The sequence below is a fragment of the Theropithecus gelada genome, chromosome 9, assembly GCF_003255815.1.
Source record: "Theropithecus gelada isolate Dixy chromosome 9, Tgel_1.0, whole genome shotgun sequence".
In the NCBI taxonomy this organism is placed as follows: Eukaryota; Metazoa; Chordata; class Mammalia; order Primates; family Cercopithecidae; genus Theropithecus; species Theropithecus gelada.
Window position 1 is genome coordinate 111142816 of NC_037677.1, and position 20014 is coordinate 111162829.

General features: G+C 45.8%; 1 protein-coding gene across 10 annotated transcripts in view; it reads right to left on the reverse strand.

Moving 5' to 3' along the window:
• The window catches only part of ABLIM1 (actin binding LIM protein 1), a 251805-nt gene that overhangs the window by 96823 nt on the left and 134968 nt on the right, over window positions 1-20014 (reverse strand). For 6 of the 10 annotated variants that reach the window (XM_025395745.1, XM_025395743.1, XM_025395747.1 and 3 more), the window contains exon 6: window positions 18468-18561. In XM_025395745.1, the coding sequence (XP_025251530.1) occupies window positions 18468-18561 (94 nt within the window). Of the gene's footprint in view, window positions 1-2387; window positions 2664-18467; window positions 18562-20014 lie in introns of those variants that run through there. The other 4 variants (XM_025395749.1, XM_025395751.1, XM_025395748.1 and 1 more) reach the window with 3 other exon arrangements.

Here is a 20014-nt window from a genome sequence, read left to right on the forward strand (position 1 = left end):
CATGCATTTTGTAATCTGTAAACCTTTAAGAGTAAACAAGCAGTAGCATTAATGCTAAAGGTGTAAGAAAAATTTTAAACAGAAAAAAATCCCAGCCATTGACTTCATCGTTATCTGTAAATTGGAAAAAAAGCTGTGATTCTTCAATTGCACTCACAAAACAAGGCCCAATTCCTAAAAAAATCAAAACACTTTGAGACCCACTGGTACAGAGGGGGAAAAGAAAAAAGAAATGAAAGCATTCAGTTGCAGATTCCAGAAAAAAAAAAACTAACAGGCGTGGCCAGATTTACTAAAAGCCCACATTACAAACAAACAAACAACAACAGCAACAACAAAAAAACCTGTATTTACAGAAGGGAAAAGTATGGGTAACTGTTTGCTTTATAAAATGGATCACTTAGCTTCTTTTTAAAAAAAGAAAAAATAGGCTATCCCCAGAATGCACTTTAGAATTCAACTGAGAGAAGTTTGACTTCTATACCAATCGTAGCACTGTATAAAATAAGCCCCACAAGGGCACAGAAGGAAAAGGGGGCAGAAGAATGTATATCCACAGCAGTCCTTGAATCTGATCCCCCATTCCCAAGATGTGATTTCAAACAAAACCCAAACAAAATAAAAACCAAATGGTCAGGCAAAAACACTTGTCCTGCCACTGTTCCTTGGACCCCACCAGATCTCCCTAGGACTCCAGCCTCCTCTCAGAGCCCCTTCCCTGTCATTGGCAGCAGTAGGCCCCAAGGTGGTTTCCCTCGAGCACTGGTTCCCAACCAGGGGCAGTTTTGCCCACAGGGAACATTTAACAGTGTCTGAAGACATTTCTGGTTCTCACAGCTGGGCAGTGAGTCACCTGGTGTGTAGAGATCAAGGATGCTACTAGACATCCCATAGACAGCCCCCTGCAACAAACTATAATCCCATCCAAAACGTCAATAATGCTGAGGTTGAGAACCCTGGTCTACGGGAGCCAAAATCATGACCACCCCTCCAGAAAGTCAGGTTGCAAGAACTGAGTGGTTCACTTTCTGTCCTTTTAGATGAGCTACTGTTTAGTTAAAGAGAAAAACCTGCAGACTTCTGTTGTCATGATATAATATTCCCTAGGCCTACAGGATAAGCCACTGATGCGAGTATTAGACTCACTGACACATGAAAATGCTTAGACAACCCCCTTGAAAACATTGCTCAAAACATTCATTCTAAGTGTTATAAGGGATGCTTGGCAAGGCCTCACGCTTAGTCTTAAAAAGCCTTCTCAAAAGTAATTTATACCAATGAGCCGTGGCAAATTCACCTATTCTATAAGCACACAGTGACTCAACAAGCCTTTTGATCCATTTATAGAATGGCGACAATTATATTTTAATAAGTTATTTTCACTTACTTGTCAGAACCTGTTTTGGTAATCTAAATAACTTCACATCCTCTCAACATTCCTCATGAGGCTGTCTCAGGGAAAAACAGGCTCAATATTCTTTTAAGTCACCAATCTCAGTTACGTGACAAATGAAGCTGCTACAGCCACCACACTCCTACTGGGTTACGGCCAAACTCACGTTTTTGTTTTTTTTTTTTTCTTTTCCAACATCATAAATCTATTTCTTTCACAGCTGAGATAACTTTCTTGTCCCATTTCTTCTTTCATGCTAGTATAGCACATTTTAAAACACTTTTCCCAAAGAACTCTTTACAGCATGATTTGATTAATAATTAGGTTTTTTAGGAAAACTATTTTCACTATAAAGGCCAGAATCTCTAGATTTCTTTTACTGAATATCAAAAAAGGAAAGAGAGGCAATTATCAAGCTCTTTCAACCTAGAGCTGCAATAAAACACCCAAACGTTTCGCTTCCTTATTTCCATTCATTGGGAATTTCTTAAAGAAAAAAAAAATCTCATAAATGTACAGTAACAGCTAAATCTACTTATTCCCACGTGCCACTTCCACCACCAAATCCCCCAAACAGGACTCAAATGTAAATTTCACAGAGCTCTACAAACCACAGACAAAACAAAACAACCCCAAAGTCTGAAAACCACAGTCTCCTTTCAATCTTGCGGGTAGCAGCCTAAAAAAACATAAGCCTTGTTTAAAAGGTCAACGCACTACACTTCTCAGTGAAATAAATATCCAGCCTTTCCTGCTCTTCAGTCTAGTTCTGTATCGATGAACAAAAGCTCCTGTCGTTTCTTTTGTATCATCAGGAAAACAAAAAGTTTACATAAATGTATTTCAGGGCAATGAAAGTGACTTCTGTCGCCAGCATCCAACCACCACATTTGGAGGATCCGAGCGGCCTCCGACTTCACGAAGGAAGCCAGAAATCTCACATCTGCCTCGCAAAGCGAAGGACATAGGTCACCTTGTGCAATTCCCGCTTTACCTTAGGCCAGGGTTCCTTTTCTTCTAATTCTGTTCCTTGGCTGTGCTGAGCAGAGAACTCCTCCAGGCTTCAAGTTCAGAACACGGCCAAGAGGCTTTGTAGATGCCAGACCTCAGCCGGACAGACTGAGGCTCCCGCCCGCCTGGGTTACATACCAGGCTTCTCTCTGAAGCTCCGCTACGGCAACGTGCATCCCTCTAGAGACGCACTCCGGAAACCAGCGCCGTGTGCGGAGGGCAGGCACACTCTCTCACGCCTCCTCTCCTCGCTTTACTTACTAGTTCAGCACACCAGCAGCCACAACGGGCCAGTCCATGTTCCCAAAAAAGGAGGGGAGTAGATTTACTTTCTTTCTTTTTCTAAACGCAGGTGGGAAAGTACCACTTCTTTGCATTCACTCGCTATTATTGTCTGCATGTGAAACCGACAGTGATTGTCCCGGAGGCAGAAGCTTGTACTGAAACCAGATTCCTAGGCTTTTAGAGTTTCTTTCTTGGATTTGAGGTGATGGAAAGGTGCCTAGCTGAGCACAGCCATCACACAGCCTGCAGCCTCCTCTCGCAAGTCACTGCTTTTGAGGTACATGTAAGGAACCCTTATGCAAAAGTATAACAAAACTGAGTTCAACTTTTTATTCCCCTTTGTTACTTCAGAATTTCCATATTACTCTGCAGTACTGTTTGAGACAAATACAGTTGAAAAAAGCCTCTGTTATCAAGCCTTCTTGATTCATATTTTTGGTACATTTTGTATTGTGTGTTTTTAATTGCAGCAGAAAATTACTGGCTACCTACTGTGTTGCAGGCATTTTACACACACTGCCTCGTTTTCAATGAAACCATCCCTGCAGAAATCTCAGGTGAGCCAGTGACTGAGGGGAAGCTGCAGGCTCTCTATGTATGTGAACAGAGAGGAGGAACTGGAAGTCTCTCCAGTGATGGCACAGCCCTTTTAATGTACTCTTTCTTAGGATGTTGGAAAGGTTTCTGTAACAACTCTTGTCTTTTTTTTTTTTTTTGAGACAGGATCTCTGTCACCCATGCTAGAGTGCAGTGGCAAGATCATTGTGCAATCATGGCTCACTGCAACCTCCAAGTCCTGTGTTCAAGTGATTGTCCCACCTCAGCCTCCTGAGTAGCTAGGATTACAGGTGTGAGCCACCATGCCTGGCTATTTTTATTTTTTTATTTTTATTTTTTGAGACAGTCTGGCTCTGTTGCCAGGCTGGAGTGCAGTGGCACGATCTCAGCTCACTGCAACCTCCGCCTCCCTGTGTGAAGCGATTCTCCTGCCTCAGCTTCCTGAGTAGCTGGGACTACAGGCACACACCACCACAGCCGGCTAATTTTTGTATTTTTAGTAGAGACAGGGTTTCACCACATTGCCCAGGCTGGTCTCGAATTCCTAACCTCAAGTGATCCTCCCTCCTCAGCCTCCCAAAGTGCTGCAATTATAGGTGTGAGCCACCCTGCCCTGCCACACTTGTCATTTTTAACAAGACTAGGATGATTTAGGAAAATTTTCATGGAGACTATTTGCCCACAAAGATCAGGAAATAAAAACACCCTTTTATATAGACATGTGGAATCTCTCTAAGCTGGTTTGGAAGAAGTCCCAAACATTGCTGAGAAAATGTAAGGTTTTAGCAACAAAGTTGTGCTTCTAAAATGAAGAGGAAACTATTGGCTTATACATTATAATAATTACAGGGGTCTTATTAAATTTCTAGTGCATTTTTCTTCTGAGGAGTCAGAAACTTCCATCAATGTGTCCTCACCACACCCTTATAGGGCCAGATCCTCAAAGTGGCATCTGTAGTCTGCCCTGTGCCAGAATCACCCAGGGCAGGGGTGCATGTTCACATGCAGATTCCCAGGCCTCCTGAATCAGAATGTCTGGAGTGAGGCCTGAGAATCCATACTTCATTATTTTTTAAAAGCATAAATAACTTTATTTTTATTGTGGTAAGAACACAACATGAGATGTACTGTCTTAAATTTTTAAGTGCACAATACAGTATTATTAATGATACGCACCGTGTTGTGCTGGGAATCCATACGTTAAACAAGATATACAGGTGATTCTTAGGCATACTGGTTTTAGAACCTCAGCCTTAGATGGTAAGACCATTCAGGGTTAAGGATGGCACCTTTTACCTCTGTAACTCCTGCACCTCACCTCATGTTTGAGACATTAGCATGCAATGTCTGTCAGAGGAGTGAAGGTGTCCCCCTTTACAAAGGTAAAAAGGGACACTTACCCAGGCTTCTAGTCACGTGGCCAGAAGTAATTTGAGCATTAGAATTAGGCTCGCTACCCACGAGTCTTCATCCTTTTTTTTTTTTTTTTTTTTTGAGACAGAGTCTCGTTCTGTTGCAAGGCTGGAGTGCAGTGGTGCCATACTGGCTCACTGCAACCTCTGCCTCTCAGGTTCATGTGATTCTCCTGCCTCAGCCTCCCAAGTAGCTGGGACTACAGGCACACGCCACCATGCCCAGCTAATTTTTGTGTTTTTAGTAGAGATGGGGTTTCACCGTGGTGGCCAGGATGGTCTTGATCTCTTGACCTCACGATCGCCCGCCTCAACCTCCCAAAGTGCCAGGATTACAGGCGTGAGCTACCATGCCCGGCCTCTTCATCCTCTTTCTACTCTCCTATATTTGGATGATCGGTTTCTCTTTCTGGATTTTATTTATTTAAGCATCTCTATATCTTCTGGGATGGGGTCAAAGAGTATGGGTCATCTTCAGATTTACTGTATCAGTTCTTTCTGCTAACAACTCTTCTCTCCCTTCCACCTTACCTATCCAGGCCACATCAGGCTCCAAAATTCCAAATTCTATCCCTGTTTCCAAGATGCCTGCAGCTTTGTGTTTTGCTATGGACCCATTAAAATAGTTTATGAAGCTTGCATTGGCAAGGCCACTCTGAAGTCTCCCTTTTCGGGAGGAATTTCTGTACCAGTTCATTTCCGCTGGGCTGGATGGGCACCAGCCCTAACTCCCTCCACCTGACTAGTTGGCAAACTACAAGCAAGTCCATCTGCTGGAGCTGGCACCATATCCTCCCCAAGGCGGGAAGCCACGAGGTCCAGGAAGCAATCACATTCAGGTGTGAAACAGACGAGGAGGCAGCCTGTCCATGGTGGCAGACTCCTCAGCGCAGCATCACTGCATCCAAAGGAACAAAATGCTCCCATTTTCCCTGGAGCACGTGCCATGTCCTAGGCCCTGGGGAAAGTTTCATCTCCTTAGCCTGGTAATACTGTGCCCAGAACAGAAATTATCCTGCTGACCTTTGGATGGTGCCATTTTTCAACATAGACCCCTCCAAGTTAAACACTCATGGAGAGGCCAACCAGGTGGAATCACAAGGACAAAATAGAGCCAAGGTAGCTTGAGATGCCATCTTCGGTGTGACTTACTAAGAACCCAAAAGCTAGAGAAGATTGCTGGAGGTAGTCGCAATGTCCAGCAGCGGCACAACCCAGATTCCAGGAGTCAGGCTGGCTAGGGTGTAGAGACCCACTTGTCTGTCTGTCTACCACCATCAGCTAGGTCGGCAGATACAAGTGGATTAGCAGGGTCAGTCTTTCAAACGGAGAATGGGTCTGAATGAGCCCAAAAACTTCTGTTTCCCTCATGATTAAGCTAAAATTAGTCTGTAGTAGAAAATATTATTTAAAAATGTTTAAACTGGCCGGTGTGGTGGCTCATGCCTGTTATCCCAGCACTTTGGGAGGCTGAGGTGGGTGGATCATTTGAGCTCAGGAGTTCAAGACCAGCCTGACCAACATAGTGAAACCCCATCTCTGGTAAAAAATACAAAAATTAGCCAGGCATGGTAGTACGTGCCTGTAATCCCAGCTACTTGGGAGGCTGAAGCAGGAGAATTGCTTGAACCTGGGAGGCGGAAGTTGCAGTGAGCCAAGATAGTGCCACTGCACTCCAGCCTGGGCGATGGAGTGAGACTCTGTCTCAAAAAAATAAAATAAAACTTATAAGCTGACTACTGGTTTGAAATAGAAAAGGACATATTATTATAATCTTGCAATTAAATCAGACAGTACAATCAAATCACATGCTTAAAGTCAAAGAAACAAACAAGGATGGAAAAAAGTGAACAAAGCCTTCAGTAACAATAGCAAACAAAGATAAATTTCTCACCTTGACTACCCATTCCTTAAGAACCAAAGTCGACTTCGTTCTAGTAATCACCAAAAATCTCTCTTGAACTCGGGACATTTACTGTGTGTGCCCATTACTTGGCTGTTTAATACTGTGGGTCCAAAATTATTGTGTTTTTGTTGTTGTTTGTTTGTTTTGAGACAGAGTCTTGCTCTGTCGCCCAGGCTGGAGTGCCGTGGAATGTGATCATAGCTCACTGCAGCATTGCAGCTTCCAACACCTGGGCTCTAGCAGTCCCCCTGCTTCAGCCTCCCAAATAGCTGGGACTATAGACCCGCACCACCACACCCAGCTAATTTTTTAAATTTTCAGTAGAAGTGAGGTCTTACTGTGTTGTCTAGGCTAGTCCTGAACTCTTGGTCTCAAGTGATCCTCCTGCCTTGGCCTCACAAAGTGCTGGGATTACAAGTGTGAGCTACCACATCTGGCCCTGGATTACCTTTGTGCACTGAGAGACACCGCCAAAGATTAAACTCTTTTTCTGCTCCCCCAAGAGAAGGTCATGAAAATTAGCTTGGAATTATTGAAGATCACCTCTGTAGGGTAGGTAGGACACCCTGGAATCAATCATTTAGAAGAAGGGGCATGATCACCCTTTTTATGTCTATAGTGGTAAAAGAAGAGGTAAGCAGAGCCCGGGATGGGAGCTGGGAGGGAACAGCAGGAAGGGGAAGGGTGCTGCTCTGAGTCCCTGAGAAAGCAGACACAGGAGTCCTTCTGATGCCTTGATGCGCTGGGTTCTGGAGAGGAGAAAGGACTACTCTGGGGACATCATTTTGGTGCCCAGAATAGTGGCCAGTCCGGGAACTCCATCCCTTACTGCACTTGGTGGTAACTTATCCAGGCAGGCTGTTTCTCTCTGCTGTTGAATCCCAGCCATTTCTAAACTGCAATTCGCCCTCAGTCTCTGAAAAAGCTGCAGCGGCCCTGGGCACTTCTGATCCCTGAGGACGGGTGGGGGAGGGGGTTCCTGGGACACTCCAGGAGGTTTTCAGCTTGGATACTGCATGCCTTTTAAAGATGCATGCCTGCCGGGCGCGGGGGCTCACGCCTGTAATCCCAGCACTTTGGGAGGCCGAGACGGGCGGATCACGAGGTCAGGAGATCGAGACCATTCTGGCTGACACAGTGAAACCCCGTCTCTACTAAAAAATACAAAAAACTAGCCGGGCGAGGTGGCGGGCGCCTGTAGTCCCAGCTACTCGGGAGGCTGAGGCAGGAGAATGGCGTGAACCCGGGAGGCGGAGCTTGCAGGGAGCTGAGATCCGGCCACTGCACTCCAGCCTGGGTGGCAGAGCGAGACTCCGTCTCAAAAAAAAATAAAAAAAATAAAAAAAATAAAAAAAATAAAGATGCATGCCTTATCACTCTGAGAACAAGCCCTAAATCTTACGTTTTCTTTTGTGACCCACCCCTGCCACTGCCACCGCCCTGCCGCATGTAGGGCTCCTAGCACATGCTCAGTAATCCTGGCTGACTTCCTGGAAGAGTCTCACTTGACCTGCCGGGGCAGTTATTCCCCTGCTCACACATTTCAGCCATGAGCTAAACTCTCTGAAGTTAAGTAATGCTGAAAAAAAAAACAAAACATCCTTTTAACTCAAGATAAATAGAAATTCTTTTCAAACTGTTATTTCCAAATAAGAAAGCCCTTCCATTTGTGCTGACAGGAAATGGGGTGATTTTTCCATAAATATTAAATCTTTACTGCATGGGAATGCAGTCTGCTGGTGCCCTGTCGCAACACATTTCCTCCTGTTGTGAAAGTAAGAGAAAGTGGCCAGCTTCGGGTGAATCAGATAGATTTTCCTCAAGTCATTCATTCAATCAATGTGCTCTGCCCTACTGGATCAATTCCCAACCTGTTAGCCATGAAGGGGACAAAATATTAGCACCAGGTTTTTCTTCTCCAATAAAATGTTGCAAAACGAACTCATCACAAACCATATGAATGTATGTATGAAATCCAATCATACATTGGATTTCAACTGGAGTCTACTTTTCCAGCACTGGAGAGATTTTACATTCACTAAGCTACACTCTACAATCAAGGCCATGTCCTGTGCAGTGGCAACCTCTTAACCACACAAGAGAACAAAAATTAGTCTCCCAGAGAGGGAAAGAGCCTAGCATAGAATTTTTTTTTTTTTTTTCCTGAGGTGTTTTCTTGCTCTGTTGCCTAGGCTGGAGTGCAATGGCATGATCTCGGCTCACCGCAGCCTCTGCCTCCTGGGTTCAAGCGATCCTCCTGCCTCAGGCTCCTGAGTAGCTGGGATTACAGGCTTGCGCCACCACGCCCAGTTAATTTTTGTATTTTTAGTAGAGATGGGGTTTCGCCACGTTGGCCAGGCTTGTCTCGAACTCCTGACCTCAGGTGATGTCCTATCTCAGCCTCCCAAAGTGCTGAGATTACAGGCATGAGCCACCGTGCCTGGCCAAGCCTAGCATAGAATCTTGCATTAAGACATTTATTGACTTGAATGCCCATTCTTGCATAGATAGCTAGACAGGTAGATGTGTGTATGTGAAATTGAGATATAAATCACATACCATACAATTCACCCCTTTAAAGTATATAGTTCAGTAATTTTTAGTATGCAGTTGATCCCTGAACAGCATGGGTTTGAACCACATGGTTCCCTTTCTTTTAACCAAACGTGGATTGAAAATACAGCATTCAAGGGATGCAAAACCTCTGTACACTGAGGGTTGACTTTTTGTACAAGTGAGTTCCTCAGGACTGACTTTGGGACGTAAGTATGTGCAGATTTACCAGGGGGATGGTGGTCCTGGAACCAATCCCCTGCATATACTGAGGGATGACTATACTCGCTGAGTTGTGTAGCCGTCACCACTAGAATATTTCATTACTCCAAAAAGAAACCCCATATCCATTAGCAGTCACTCTTTATTTCCCCCCTCCCCCAGCCCCTGGCATTCTCTAACTTACTGCCTGTCTCTGTGGATTTGCCTGTTCCACACATTTCATACAAATGGAATTGGACAATATATGGTCTTTTGTGACTGTCTTTTCTTTTCTTTTCTTTTTTTTTTGAGACAGGGTCTCACTCTGTCACCCAGGCTAGAGTGCAATGGCATGATCTCGGCTCACTGCAACCTCCGCCTCCCGGGTTCAAGTGATTCTCCTGCCTCAGTTTCCCAAGTAGCTGTGATTACAGGGACCTGCCACCACATCCAGCTAATTTTTGTATTTTTAGTAGAGACGGGTTTCACCAAGCTGGCCAGACTGGTCTCAAACTTCCAACCTCAGGTGATCTGCCCACCTTGGCCTCCCAAAGTGCTGGGATTACAGGCGTGAGCCACCATGCCTGACCCTGACTGTCTTCTTTCACTTAGCATAATGTTTTCAAGGTTCCTCCATGTTGTAGTATGTATCAGAACTTCATTCCTTTCTATGGCTGAATAATATTCCGTTTTCTAGATATACCACCTTTTGCTTAATTCATATTTAAAATGAAGTCATTTCTCCAGTTTATTGTCAAGTGATGGTCTGACAATAGAGAAGGTGACCAGTGTCTCAATATTGACCCTGTTTCACAGGGCCTTCCTGACTGTCCATTGATCTATAGAGTCCGAGACCAGAGCTCCATGAAGAAAATATGCTCTCGAACTCGAGATAGCATTGTCCATCCACAACATTCTCCAAGGGCAGAGCCAGGTGGCCTGGTAGAGGCTACAGATGATTCAAGGGGGTCAGACTATGAGGCACAGAAACAGCAGACTCTATGAGCAAAGTCACTGATTTTCAGTGACATTTCACACGGGTAAAAAGTAAACCAACCAAGCAGTACATGTTTACTGTCCTGAGAATAGGCATAAAGGGGCCACCTGAGGCAGGCCTTTGCCATCCACCAGGAATGGTAAGTTTTGGTCCTTCAGCAAGTTATATCAAGAGGCAAACTGTTTTCTGTAATGATTATTTTCAGGTAGATGATAAAGTTCATGCTCTCTCTTGCTCTCCCCCTCTCTCTCTGTCTCTTTGTATATGTGTACGTCCCTATCTTCTAAATTGAAAGAGACCTATTTTCCTTATTTTTTTATTTTATTGATACATAATATCTTACATATTTATGGGGTTCATATGAGTACTTTTTTTTACATGCGTATAATATATAATGCTCAAGGCAGGGTATCTGGAGTATTATCATCTTCAGTATTTATCATCTCTATGTCTCCCAGCTACTTTGAAATATACAATATATTGCTGTAGTCACCCTAGTCTGCTACTGAACATTGAAATTATTTTCTTCTAACTGCATGTTTGTATCCATTCACCAACCTAAGAGATCTATTTTCTAATCATGGTTCTGTCACACCAATTAGCTCCAGAGTCTCGGGCACTCAGTAGCCTCATCTATAAATGAAAGTGACTGGTAACTAACTGCCCTGACCAGCTTGCAGGCCTGTCATGAGAATTAACTGTTTATGAGATCACTTGCAGATGTTAAAAATATTATACAAAGTCAGGATACAGTGGTGGCTCACTGTCCACTGGGACGTAGACCATCTCAACCAATATACTCAGATAACTTGATTTTTTTTTCCCCTTCTATGATCCTCAAAAATATTCGGGTCTACAATTAATTAACTGGATGAAAGCAGAAATTCCTCTGAGCACAGTGAGAATGAGAAGAATGCAATTACCCTTCAGCATGGACACAGGTTATTATTTGTTCCTTGCATGTGTATGATAGACACAGAACAAGAAAAGGGGAATCGGCATTTCAACTTCTCTTTTGCAAATTACATCTCTGATGGTGACAGAAAGATTAGATGTCATGCAAGCATCCTAGGATAACCTATGTTTTGCTCACTAGAGAACAGCTTAGTCCAGAACAAGACCTACTCACTGCTTATGATTACTGTGACATAACATACTTAAAATACCTATGCCAAAAAGAAGGAAGGGGACAAGGGCCTCAATTTATAATGTGAATTCGCCTCAGAAACATCATAAACATTTGTCCCTCAGCTTTGTGAAAAAGCAGTTTTTTAAATCAGTCCAAGAGCAAAACAAAACAGAGCCACCAGTTTTTAATTCCGCTGAGAGTCAAGGAAAAGGATTGGGCCGAATCCCACTGTGATTCCATTTCCTTCACTCCAGGAGTTCAGCAGGAGGGGTCTAAAAGCGAGTCTAAATCCTGTCCTGCCGTCCACCAGTTCCAAGTTAACAGATAAGGACAGGGCAGGGCTGCCTCATTGGGCTGACTCGACAGGCATTCCAGGGCCTAGAGGACTTCCCTCGGCTCCATCTGAGGCTCTCTTTCTTATGTGGCGGGTGTACAGGCTGTCACAGACACCACTGCACTTTCCCAGAGAGCACAGGCGACACAGTAAATACCATGCGACACAAGGACAGGTGCCACCAGCCCGCCCGGAAAGACCAGATGAGCCCAGGCCCATTGATTTCTGGGTACAGTGATGTGAGGAAAGGGAAATTGTGGGCCTCAGAGTCCCGCCCTCTCCCTCTGTGGTCAGAATGCACGTAAGACAACTTGCCTTTCAGGGAAGAGAACAAAAGAATACTCCCGTGCAGCCTGGCAGGTGCCTGCTCAGGGAAGTACCACTCTGCAGTGTGGGACGAGGGCTGAGCGCCTTTGTCCTGAGTGAACCAGTGCAGTGCTCCGTGCACACAGGCAGCCCCTGGGGGCATAGGAATTGCACAAGACAGCTTGAGAGGCCAAGAGAAAGTCAAGCCCACCCTTTGTTAGTCTGTTGGTAAAACAGCCCAAGACTAGGGGAAGAAAATGTGGGATAAACCCTTTTCCTTTACCTTCCAGACTTCTGTTTTCAGTTTGACATTTGCTTTTTTTTCCAAACACTTGTCAAGAATAAATTCAACCTCTACCTAATCCAAAGAGGTATGGGGCGGGGCACGGTGACTCACGCCTGTAATTCCAGCACTTTGGGAGGCCAAGGCGGGCAGATCACCTGAGGTCAGGAGTTCAAGAGCAGCCTGGCCAACGTGGCAAAACCCCATCTCTACTAAAAACACAAAAATTAACTGGGCATGGTGGCGTGTGCCTGTAATACCAGCTATTTAGGAGGCTGAGACAGGAGAATCGCTCGAACCCAGGAGGTGGGGGTTGCAGTGAGCTGAGATTACACCACTGCACTCCAGCCTGGGCAACAGAGCAAGATTCTGTCTCAAACAACAACAACAACAACAACAACGAGGTATGGGAAGTATTACGTAAGAGTGTGGTGTTCCAGAGAAGATTCCACATCTTAAGAAAGCACCATCAAAAACAATCTACTTTTAGCTATGTGCCTAGAGATGGTTATACCTTTGTAAAGAGAGACCAAGAAACTTAGTTGCTGTCTTACTTAAATTTAGGGTTGGAGATATGAGACTAACCCCCTTATGAATTTTGGAGTCCTTACTTGATTGCACCTACCATGAGCTGCCTTCATTTTGAAACTAGCTGTTGCTGTTGATAATAACAACCATTTTGTTGCTGTTTCTTGTCTTTATGAGGTTAGCAGGTAACCACCTGTACCCTTGAAAGGATGTCTGCTGGAGTGAGAGCTCTCCTAGGGCTATCTACCAAAGATGGGAAGAAATGCATTCCAAAGAGATGCCCCACTCTCCCATGACATTAGTGACCTAAGTCTGAAGTCTCTTGCAGCTTCCTCTTACCATTAGGCGGTTAGGCAGAAAGGAGGTGCGGGCAGGGGAAGGGGGAGGAGGAGGGGAGAAGGAAGGGGGAGGAAGGCTGCCTCAGAGAAGTTCGGAAAAAAGATGGCGAGAGCAAACTCGAGTATCTCACACTAATTTGCCCCTATACTTCTTAATTAGGAGGCAGGTTGTAAATATCTTCAGCACTCTCCTAAATTTATAAGTTAATCAGCAGAAGCATTTGAAGATGTACCATTTATAGCAAGATCTCCCTAAAAAGAGAATCTTGCTGTCGAAAACAAAACTGAAAGCAAGTGATGAGAAATCAAGCTACAATTTGAGTGTAGGCTCTATGCTGAGTGCTACGTGCTGGTTTCCAGAAAAAAATAACCATTGGCTCTGTCTGATCCCTTACAGCCAAGACATGAGAATTCTAGAACTCAGATCTTTAGAGCTGAAGTGACTCCAGGAGGTCTAGCAGCCCAAGTCTTGGAATTACATGCATATTTTCAATTCTTGCACTTAAAGAAAAGAAAACTGAGGCTCAAAGAAGTGGCAATTCTTGCCCAAGGACCCCCAGTTGGTGAGTACAGATTCAGATTGGCTGCCACCCAGAGCCTTTTCACTGACCCGCTGGTGCTCAGGCTCACCTCCCCACCCCTTCAAGCTGATGTGATTTTCCGGGCTTACAAGGATTAAGGAATGACAGAGACAGAGAACTCGAGGGCTGTTAGGAGGTTACATGCCAGTCCCTTTACCTGGGAAATGAAGACAGCCCCAAGAGGCTGAACAACCTGCCCCAAGTCACTCAGGAATGAGTGACACAGCCAGACCTGGAGCATCTCTTCTCTATCATTGTCCAGTGACCTTTCTCTTTCTCAAAGGTCCCTCAGGTGTCTGATGGCATCTCTGGTGACACCACACTAGAGAGGCCTTTGGGTCCTCTTAGAACTCAGTGAGTGTTAAATTAAAACCACACAGGGTCTGCAGTCCTCGCTGGGATGATATTTGTGTGATTTCCCAGGCTTACTTGAGCAGGTTGAATGGTGACCTGATCGTCACCAAAAGAGACTCCCTATCAAATCCATGGAACCTGTGAACGCTTATTTGGGAGAAGGGTCTTTGTAGATGTAACTAAGTGAAGGATCCCGAGATGGGGAGGTCATCTTGGATTATCTGGGTGGGCCCTGAATCCAACGACAAGTGCCTTTACAGGAAAGAGGCAGAGGGAACTGTAACAGAGAAAAGGAGACAACACGGAATAGGCGGCCATGTGAAGACAAAGCCAGAGACTGGGAGGCTGCCACGAGCTAAGGAACATGCAGAGCCATCAGAAACTCGGAGAGGCGAGGAAAGGCCCTTCCCCAGAGCCTTCAGAGACAGCATGGCCCTGCCGCACCTTGCTTGCAGACGTCTCACCTCAAGAACCGAGAAAACTCAGTTTAAGAACTAACCTCAAGAACCTCAAGAGCTGTGTAAGCTTGTTGTTTTAAGCCACTGCTGCTGCAGCTGACACAGAAAACTAATACATTTGTAAAGGGATAAAATAAATTTATCTGTGGATAAAATAAATATAAAAAACCACAAAAACCCAAGGTTCACAGTATTTACAAAATGTACCATTTATAGCAAGATGTACCACCATCATAAAATTTCCCCACCACCAAGACCCAAGCATGAGAGGCCAAGGGAGGAGTGTGTGGAGACCGCCCTGCTTTGTGTTGGTAACCAAGCCAAACTGACTCACAAGCTGTCACACGTCAGCGTGATAACCCTGCAGGACATTTTTCTAGCTCACACGCCCATCTGAGGACTACATCTGCTGGATGGATTCTGAATCTGAGGCTGAACATGGTGCAAACTACTCCCAGACGTCTCAACTCGGAAAGCCCCAAATGGAAAGTCTCCAAGTCTTAAGCCTCACAAAACGGCCTTCACAGAAACCTGAAGCCAATTTGAGAAGAGGCCTCTGCAGCCACAGGGAAAGCCAAATGACTCAGGTCTTGAAGGAGAAAACAGAGTGAGCAGATGTTTCTTCCAAACGGCATGTTCTTGGATCTAGCTTTATTTTAGATTTTCTTCCCCACAGCTGTCGAGCTAAATCTGAAGGGTATCAACACGCGCGTGCGCGTACACACACACACACACACACACACACACTCAGACACACACACACAGAGCCCTTTTCCCTCCCCAACATGTTTTGGGGGAACACAGCTCCACATGTGGACTAAAAAGACTGCAAACATGGCTGTCACAAATGTGGGGATCGCGTTCAGTGTTTTCTCGCCTCTCTTTGTACAGCTGGACATCTGGGAAATCATTCTGATGTTCCATTGTTTTTTTTTTTTTTTCTTTTCTTTTTTTTTTTTTTTTTTTATGAGGGCCAGGCTTGGTTGCTCATGCCTGTAATCTCAGCACTTTGGGAGGCTGAGGCGAGAGGACTGCCTGAGACCAGGAGTTAGAGAGCAGTCTGGACAATAGAATGAGACTCCCATGCTTTACAAAAAATAACAAAATTAGGTGGGTGTGATGGCATGCACCTGTAGTCCCAGCTACTCAGGGAGCTGTGGCAGGAGGATAGCTTGAGCAGGAGTTCAAAGTTGCAGTGAGGTATGCTTGTACCACTGCACTCCAGCCTGGGCAACAGAGCAAAACCCTGTCTCTTAAAAAAAATAAAAAAAGAAAAGAAAAGAAGATGACGACAACAAAGAAGGAAGAAGGAAGAAAGAAGAAAGAAGTTAGAAGGAAGAACGGAGGAAGGAGGAGGGAGAAGTGAGAAGGGAGGAGGAGGGAAGAGGAGGGAGGAGAAGGAGAAGAAGGAAGGAGGAAGGAGGAAGAAGAGGAAGAAGAAGAAGAAAGGAGGAGGAGGAGGAGAAGGAAATTTCCAAGTTGCTCCCAACTCAACAGGTTTATTTCAGTCCTCCACAAGAGATCAAACTCAGGAATGACATCATGGGAAATGGTGTCAGGCCCCAGTCAGGGCACTTCTGAGAAGAGCTCTCTCGGGAGGGATGAGGGATAGACTCAGGGCCAGGAGGGGAGGCATCAACCACTGCATCATGCTCTGAGCACTGTGATGGGACTGCTCGGACTCCAAGCTCCCCTTCAGGTGGGTCCCATCCATCTTCTCCAACAGCCTTCCTGGGGATATGCTTCTTTCTCCCTAGTCAAGACACTAGTTTTGAAGTGCCCTTGGGTCAATAAAGCTTTATTGGAAAGGCTACGAGAGAACTCGTTCCACCCTTTCTGTGTGTGCAGAGGGTGGGGGCCCATTTCTCAGGCTCCACTCCAGCCAGTGCCACCATCGTTTTGTGCCCAGAGTTCTGTAGTAGCCTCCTAGCTGTTCTGTCTCCACCTCAACTCCCTTCCCAGTCATTTAAAAAAAATCTGAGCTGAAATGCACGTACCATAAAATTAACCATTTTTAAGTGAACACTTCAGTGGCACTTAGTACATTCATTCACAATGCTATGCAACCACCTCCTCTATCTAATTCCAAAATATTTTTATCACCCCAAAAGGAAATCCTGTATCCGTAAAGCAGTAATTTCCTATTTCCCCTTCCCCCAGCCCTTGGCAACTACCAATCTGCTTTCTATCTGTATGGATTTACCTATTCTAGATATTTTATGTAAACCACATCATATAATATGTGGCCTTTTGTGGCTGGTTTCTTTGACTTAGTGTGTTCTAAAGGCTCATCCTGTGGTAGGCAGCACTGCTGCAAGGCTGGATGATATTCCACTAGACGGATACACCACGTGTTGTTATCCATTCACCTGCTGATGGACTTTGGGTTGTTTCTACCTTTTGGCTGATGTGAATAGTGCTGCTGTGAACATGTGTGTACATAGATTTGAGAACTCTCATATGTTCTTTACACAACAACCTGGTCTAATCACATGACACTCCAGCTACAAGCAGTTCAATGGCTTCCCACCGCTTTTAGGGTAACACCCAAACTCCAGAATGTCACTCTTGGGACCCTGCCCACTTCTCCAGCATCATCTGTCACATCCGTGCTCCTGCCCAACTGACATTTCTTATGTATGCTGTGCTTTTCCTCACCTCTGCGCCCCTGCAGGTGTTGCTCCCTCTTCCCAGAACCCTCTTCCTCGGGCTAAGAGGCAACTGCATTTGACCACAATCACACCCTTCTCTCCCAAGTGCAATCAGCTGCCCAGGTCCCAGCACACAGCCAATGCTGGCCCCTCTGTGCTTTGTGGAAAGGGCTTACAGTGGGATTTAGGGGGCCACGCTGGACCTTTGCTGTGAAACCCACGGAAGAGACAGTGCAGCCCAGAAACACCCTGGTGGGGGTGCCTTGGATCTGTGTCTGGGTCTCTGAAACATGCCCTGCTGGGAAGGTGGAACATGGCTCTGCGGATTCAGCAGCCTGGTGCCTGACTAAGCACGGTGACAAGCTGCAGGACCTGTAGTCATCCCCCTAGTTGTGAGGCTTCCTGATCCACCTCTGCTTGGGTCATACTCTCCACCCTGGCAGGTGGGCCACGGGTGAGGCAGTCTTACTTTTTCCTTGGACCTGGCTGACACCCCACAGGCCTGGGAGAAGTAGGGTAGTGACTCCTTCTGAACTCTGGCCCCAGAATTCTGTGTCTCACCCCAGAGGAACTGGCTCAGCCCAGAGGCAGAAGCCTGTGTGGCAGCTGCTGAGAAAGCAGGAAGAAAGCTCCCCAGCTGGAGGCGGTGGCACCTGAACTTGACAGGCTTCAGCTCAGCCCCGGCTACAGGGTGCTCTGGGTCACACAGGATGTGGTTTTTGAAGGCTGGGGAAGCCAATGCCTCTACCTTTCCCCCACCCTTCCTTTCTTAGCTTCCATTCTGAGCCTCTGCTCCCTGAATCTGCACACGCCCAGAAATGCATGCATACACATATGCACACACGCACACACGGATGTATACACACGATTTCGCATCCTCTTCATTTACTCTTGTCTAACTTCTAAAAATGAAAATGGTCTAATATAGCCTCTCCTACATAACTCCCACCAGAACCTTTATCATTCTTTTTTTTTTTTCCTTTGCAAATTCTCCATCATTCTAATTTCCACGTGAGCCTTTGAGGAGAGTGCAGCACCGTAATTCCCAAAGACAGTCACCTGCAACTATTTTCTTTCTCCACAGGTAAAAAAAAAATGGAGAAGGCGGGAAAGGGTCCCCGTCTTGTGTGTTTCTGAGGGCCGCTGAGGAAGATGGCGGTCGCTGTGAGGGAGCCGGTCTGCCACTTACCTCCAGAACTTTCCCTGTGATAAACTGGTGACATGCCTCACATTTCACCCCAAAGAGTCCCTGGTAGTCCTTTTCACAGTACGGGGCACCATCCCTGCAAGACAAAAGCGTGTTCAGCTCCTGAGGAGGTGGCCAGGGGCTGGAGAAGACACCAAAACCACATTTCTCCAAGGTCTTTCCACAGAAGGGCAGGACGTATTTTCTCCCACCCAGTGTTCACATGCCTGGTAATCCAGTCGGACCTGGCCAGACATGATCAAAACCACAAGCGAAATGATCCAGAGAGCGCTTTGTGGCTCTCGGTGCCACACAGGCGAAACGGCCATGTCGTCATATGATCACCCTTGTTGATTTTGTACTGTCTCAGAGCTAACGAGCAGAAAGCCTGGCAGCATTCTCTCTCCACAGGCCCCCTGGGCGTGGAGGAGCACTGAGCCCACTGGGGCCACATAACAATATTTAATAAACCAGAGAAAGAATGGGATTAATGAACCTGAAGAAGATACTGGCAAATCAATAGGCAATATCACACCTGAAGGCAAAACACTAGAGACAATTTCATTAAAACCACAATAAAGGCAAAGCTATAAAATATTGTTAATGTATATAATATGTATATTTAATAATATGACACTGAGGCCAGGCACGGTGGCTTATGCCTGTAGTCCCAGTACTTTGGGAGGCCAAGGTGGGTGGATCAGCTGAGGTCAGGAGTTTGAGACCAGTCTGGCCAACACGGGAAGCCCTGTTTCTACTAAAGAAAATACAAAAATTAGCCAGGTGTGGTGGCGCACAGCTGTAAATCCCAGCTACTCAGGAGGCTGAGGCAGGAGAATTACTTGAACCCAGGAGGCGGAGGTTGCAGTGAGCCAAGATCACGCCATTGCAATCCAGCCTGGGTGACAGCATGAGACCCAATCTCCAAAAAGAAAAGAAAAAGAAAAAGAGAAAAAGAACACTGAGCCCATCAGATGTGGGCTCAGCGTTCATCCCCCCACCACAAGGGGCCCACATGCCAGACTACAGCCTCTGAACAGCCTCCAGACACCACCTCCTCAGCTCTCAGGAGGCCTCCGGGGCCCATGGCTGCCTCCTCCAGCTCAGGCAACCTCCTCCATTTACCTTGGAGCACAGGAAAAGTATTATATCCTGTGTGTGATTGCATGGTAAAGCTATAGAGTGCCACTCTAGACTGTCAATTACCCACCACTGCACAGTTTGCAATGTTCCGTTAGAAGCCAGGTACCTGTCTTCTTACTTTGTCCATCATGGTCACCTGAAGAGCTTCTTGCCTTTTCTTTTTTCTTTTTTTTTTTCAGACAGAGTCTGGCTCTGTCGCCAGGCTGGAGTGCAGTGGCGCGATCTCAGCTCACTGTAACCTCCGCTTCCCGGGTTCAAGCAATTCTCCTGTCTCAGCCTCCCAAGTAGCTGGGGTTGTAGGTGCCCAATACCACACCTGGCTCCTTTTTTGTATTTTTAGTAAAGACGGGTTTCACCATATTGGCCAGGCTGGTCTCGAACTCTCAACCTCAGGTGATCCACCCACC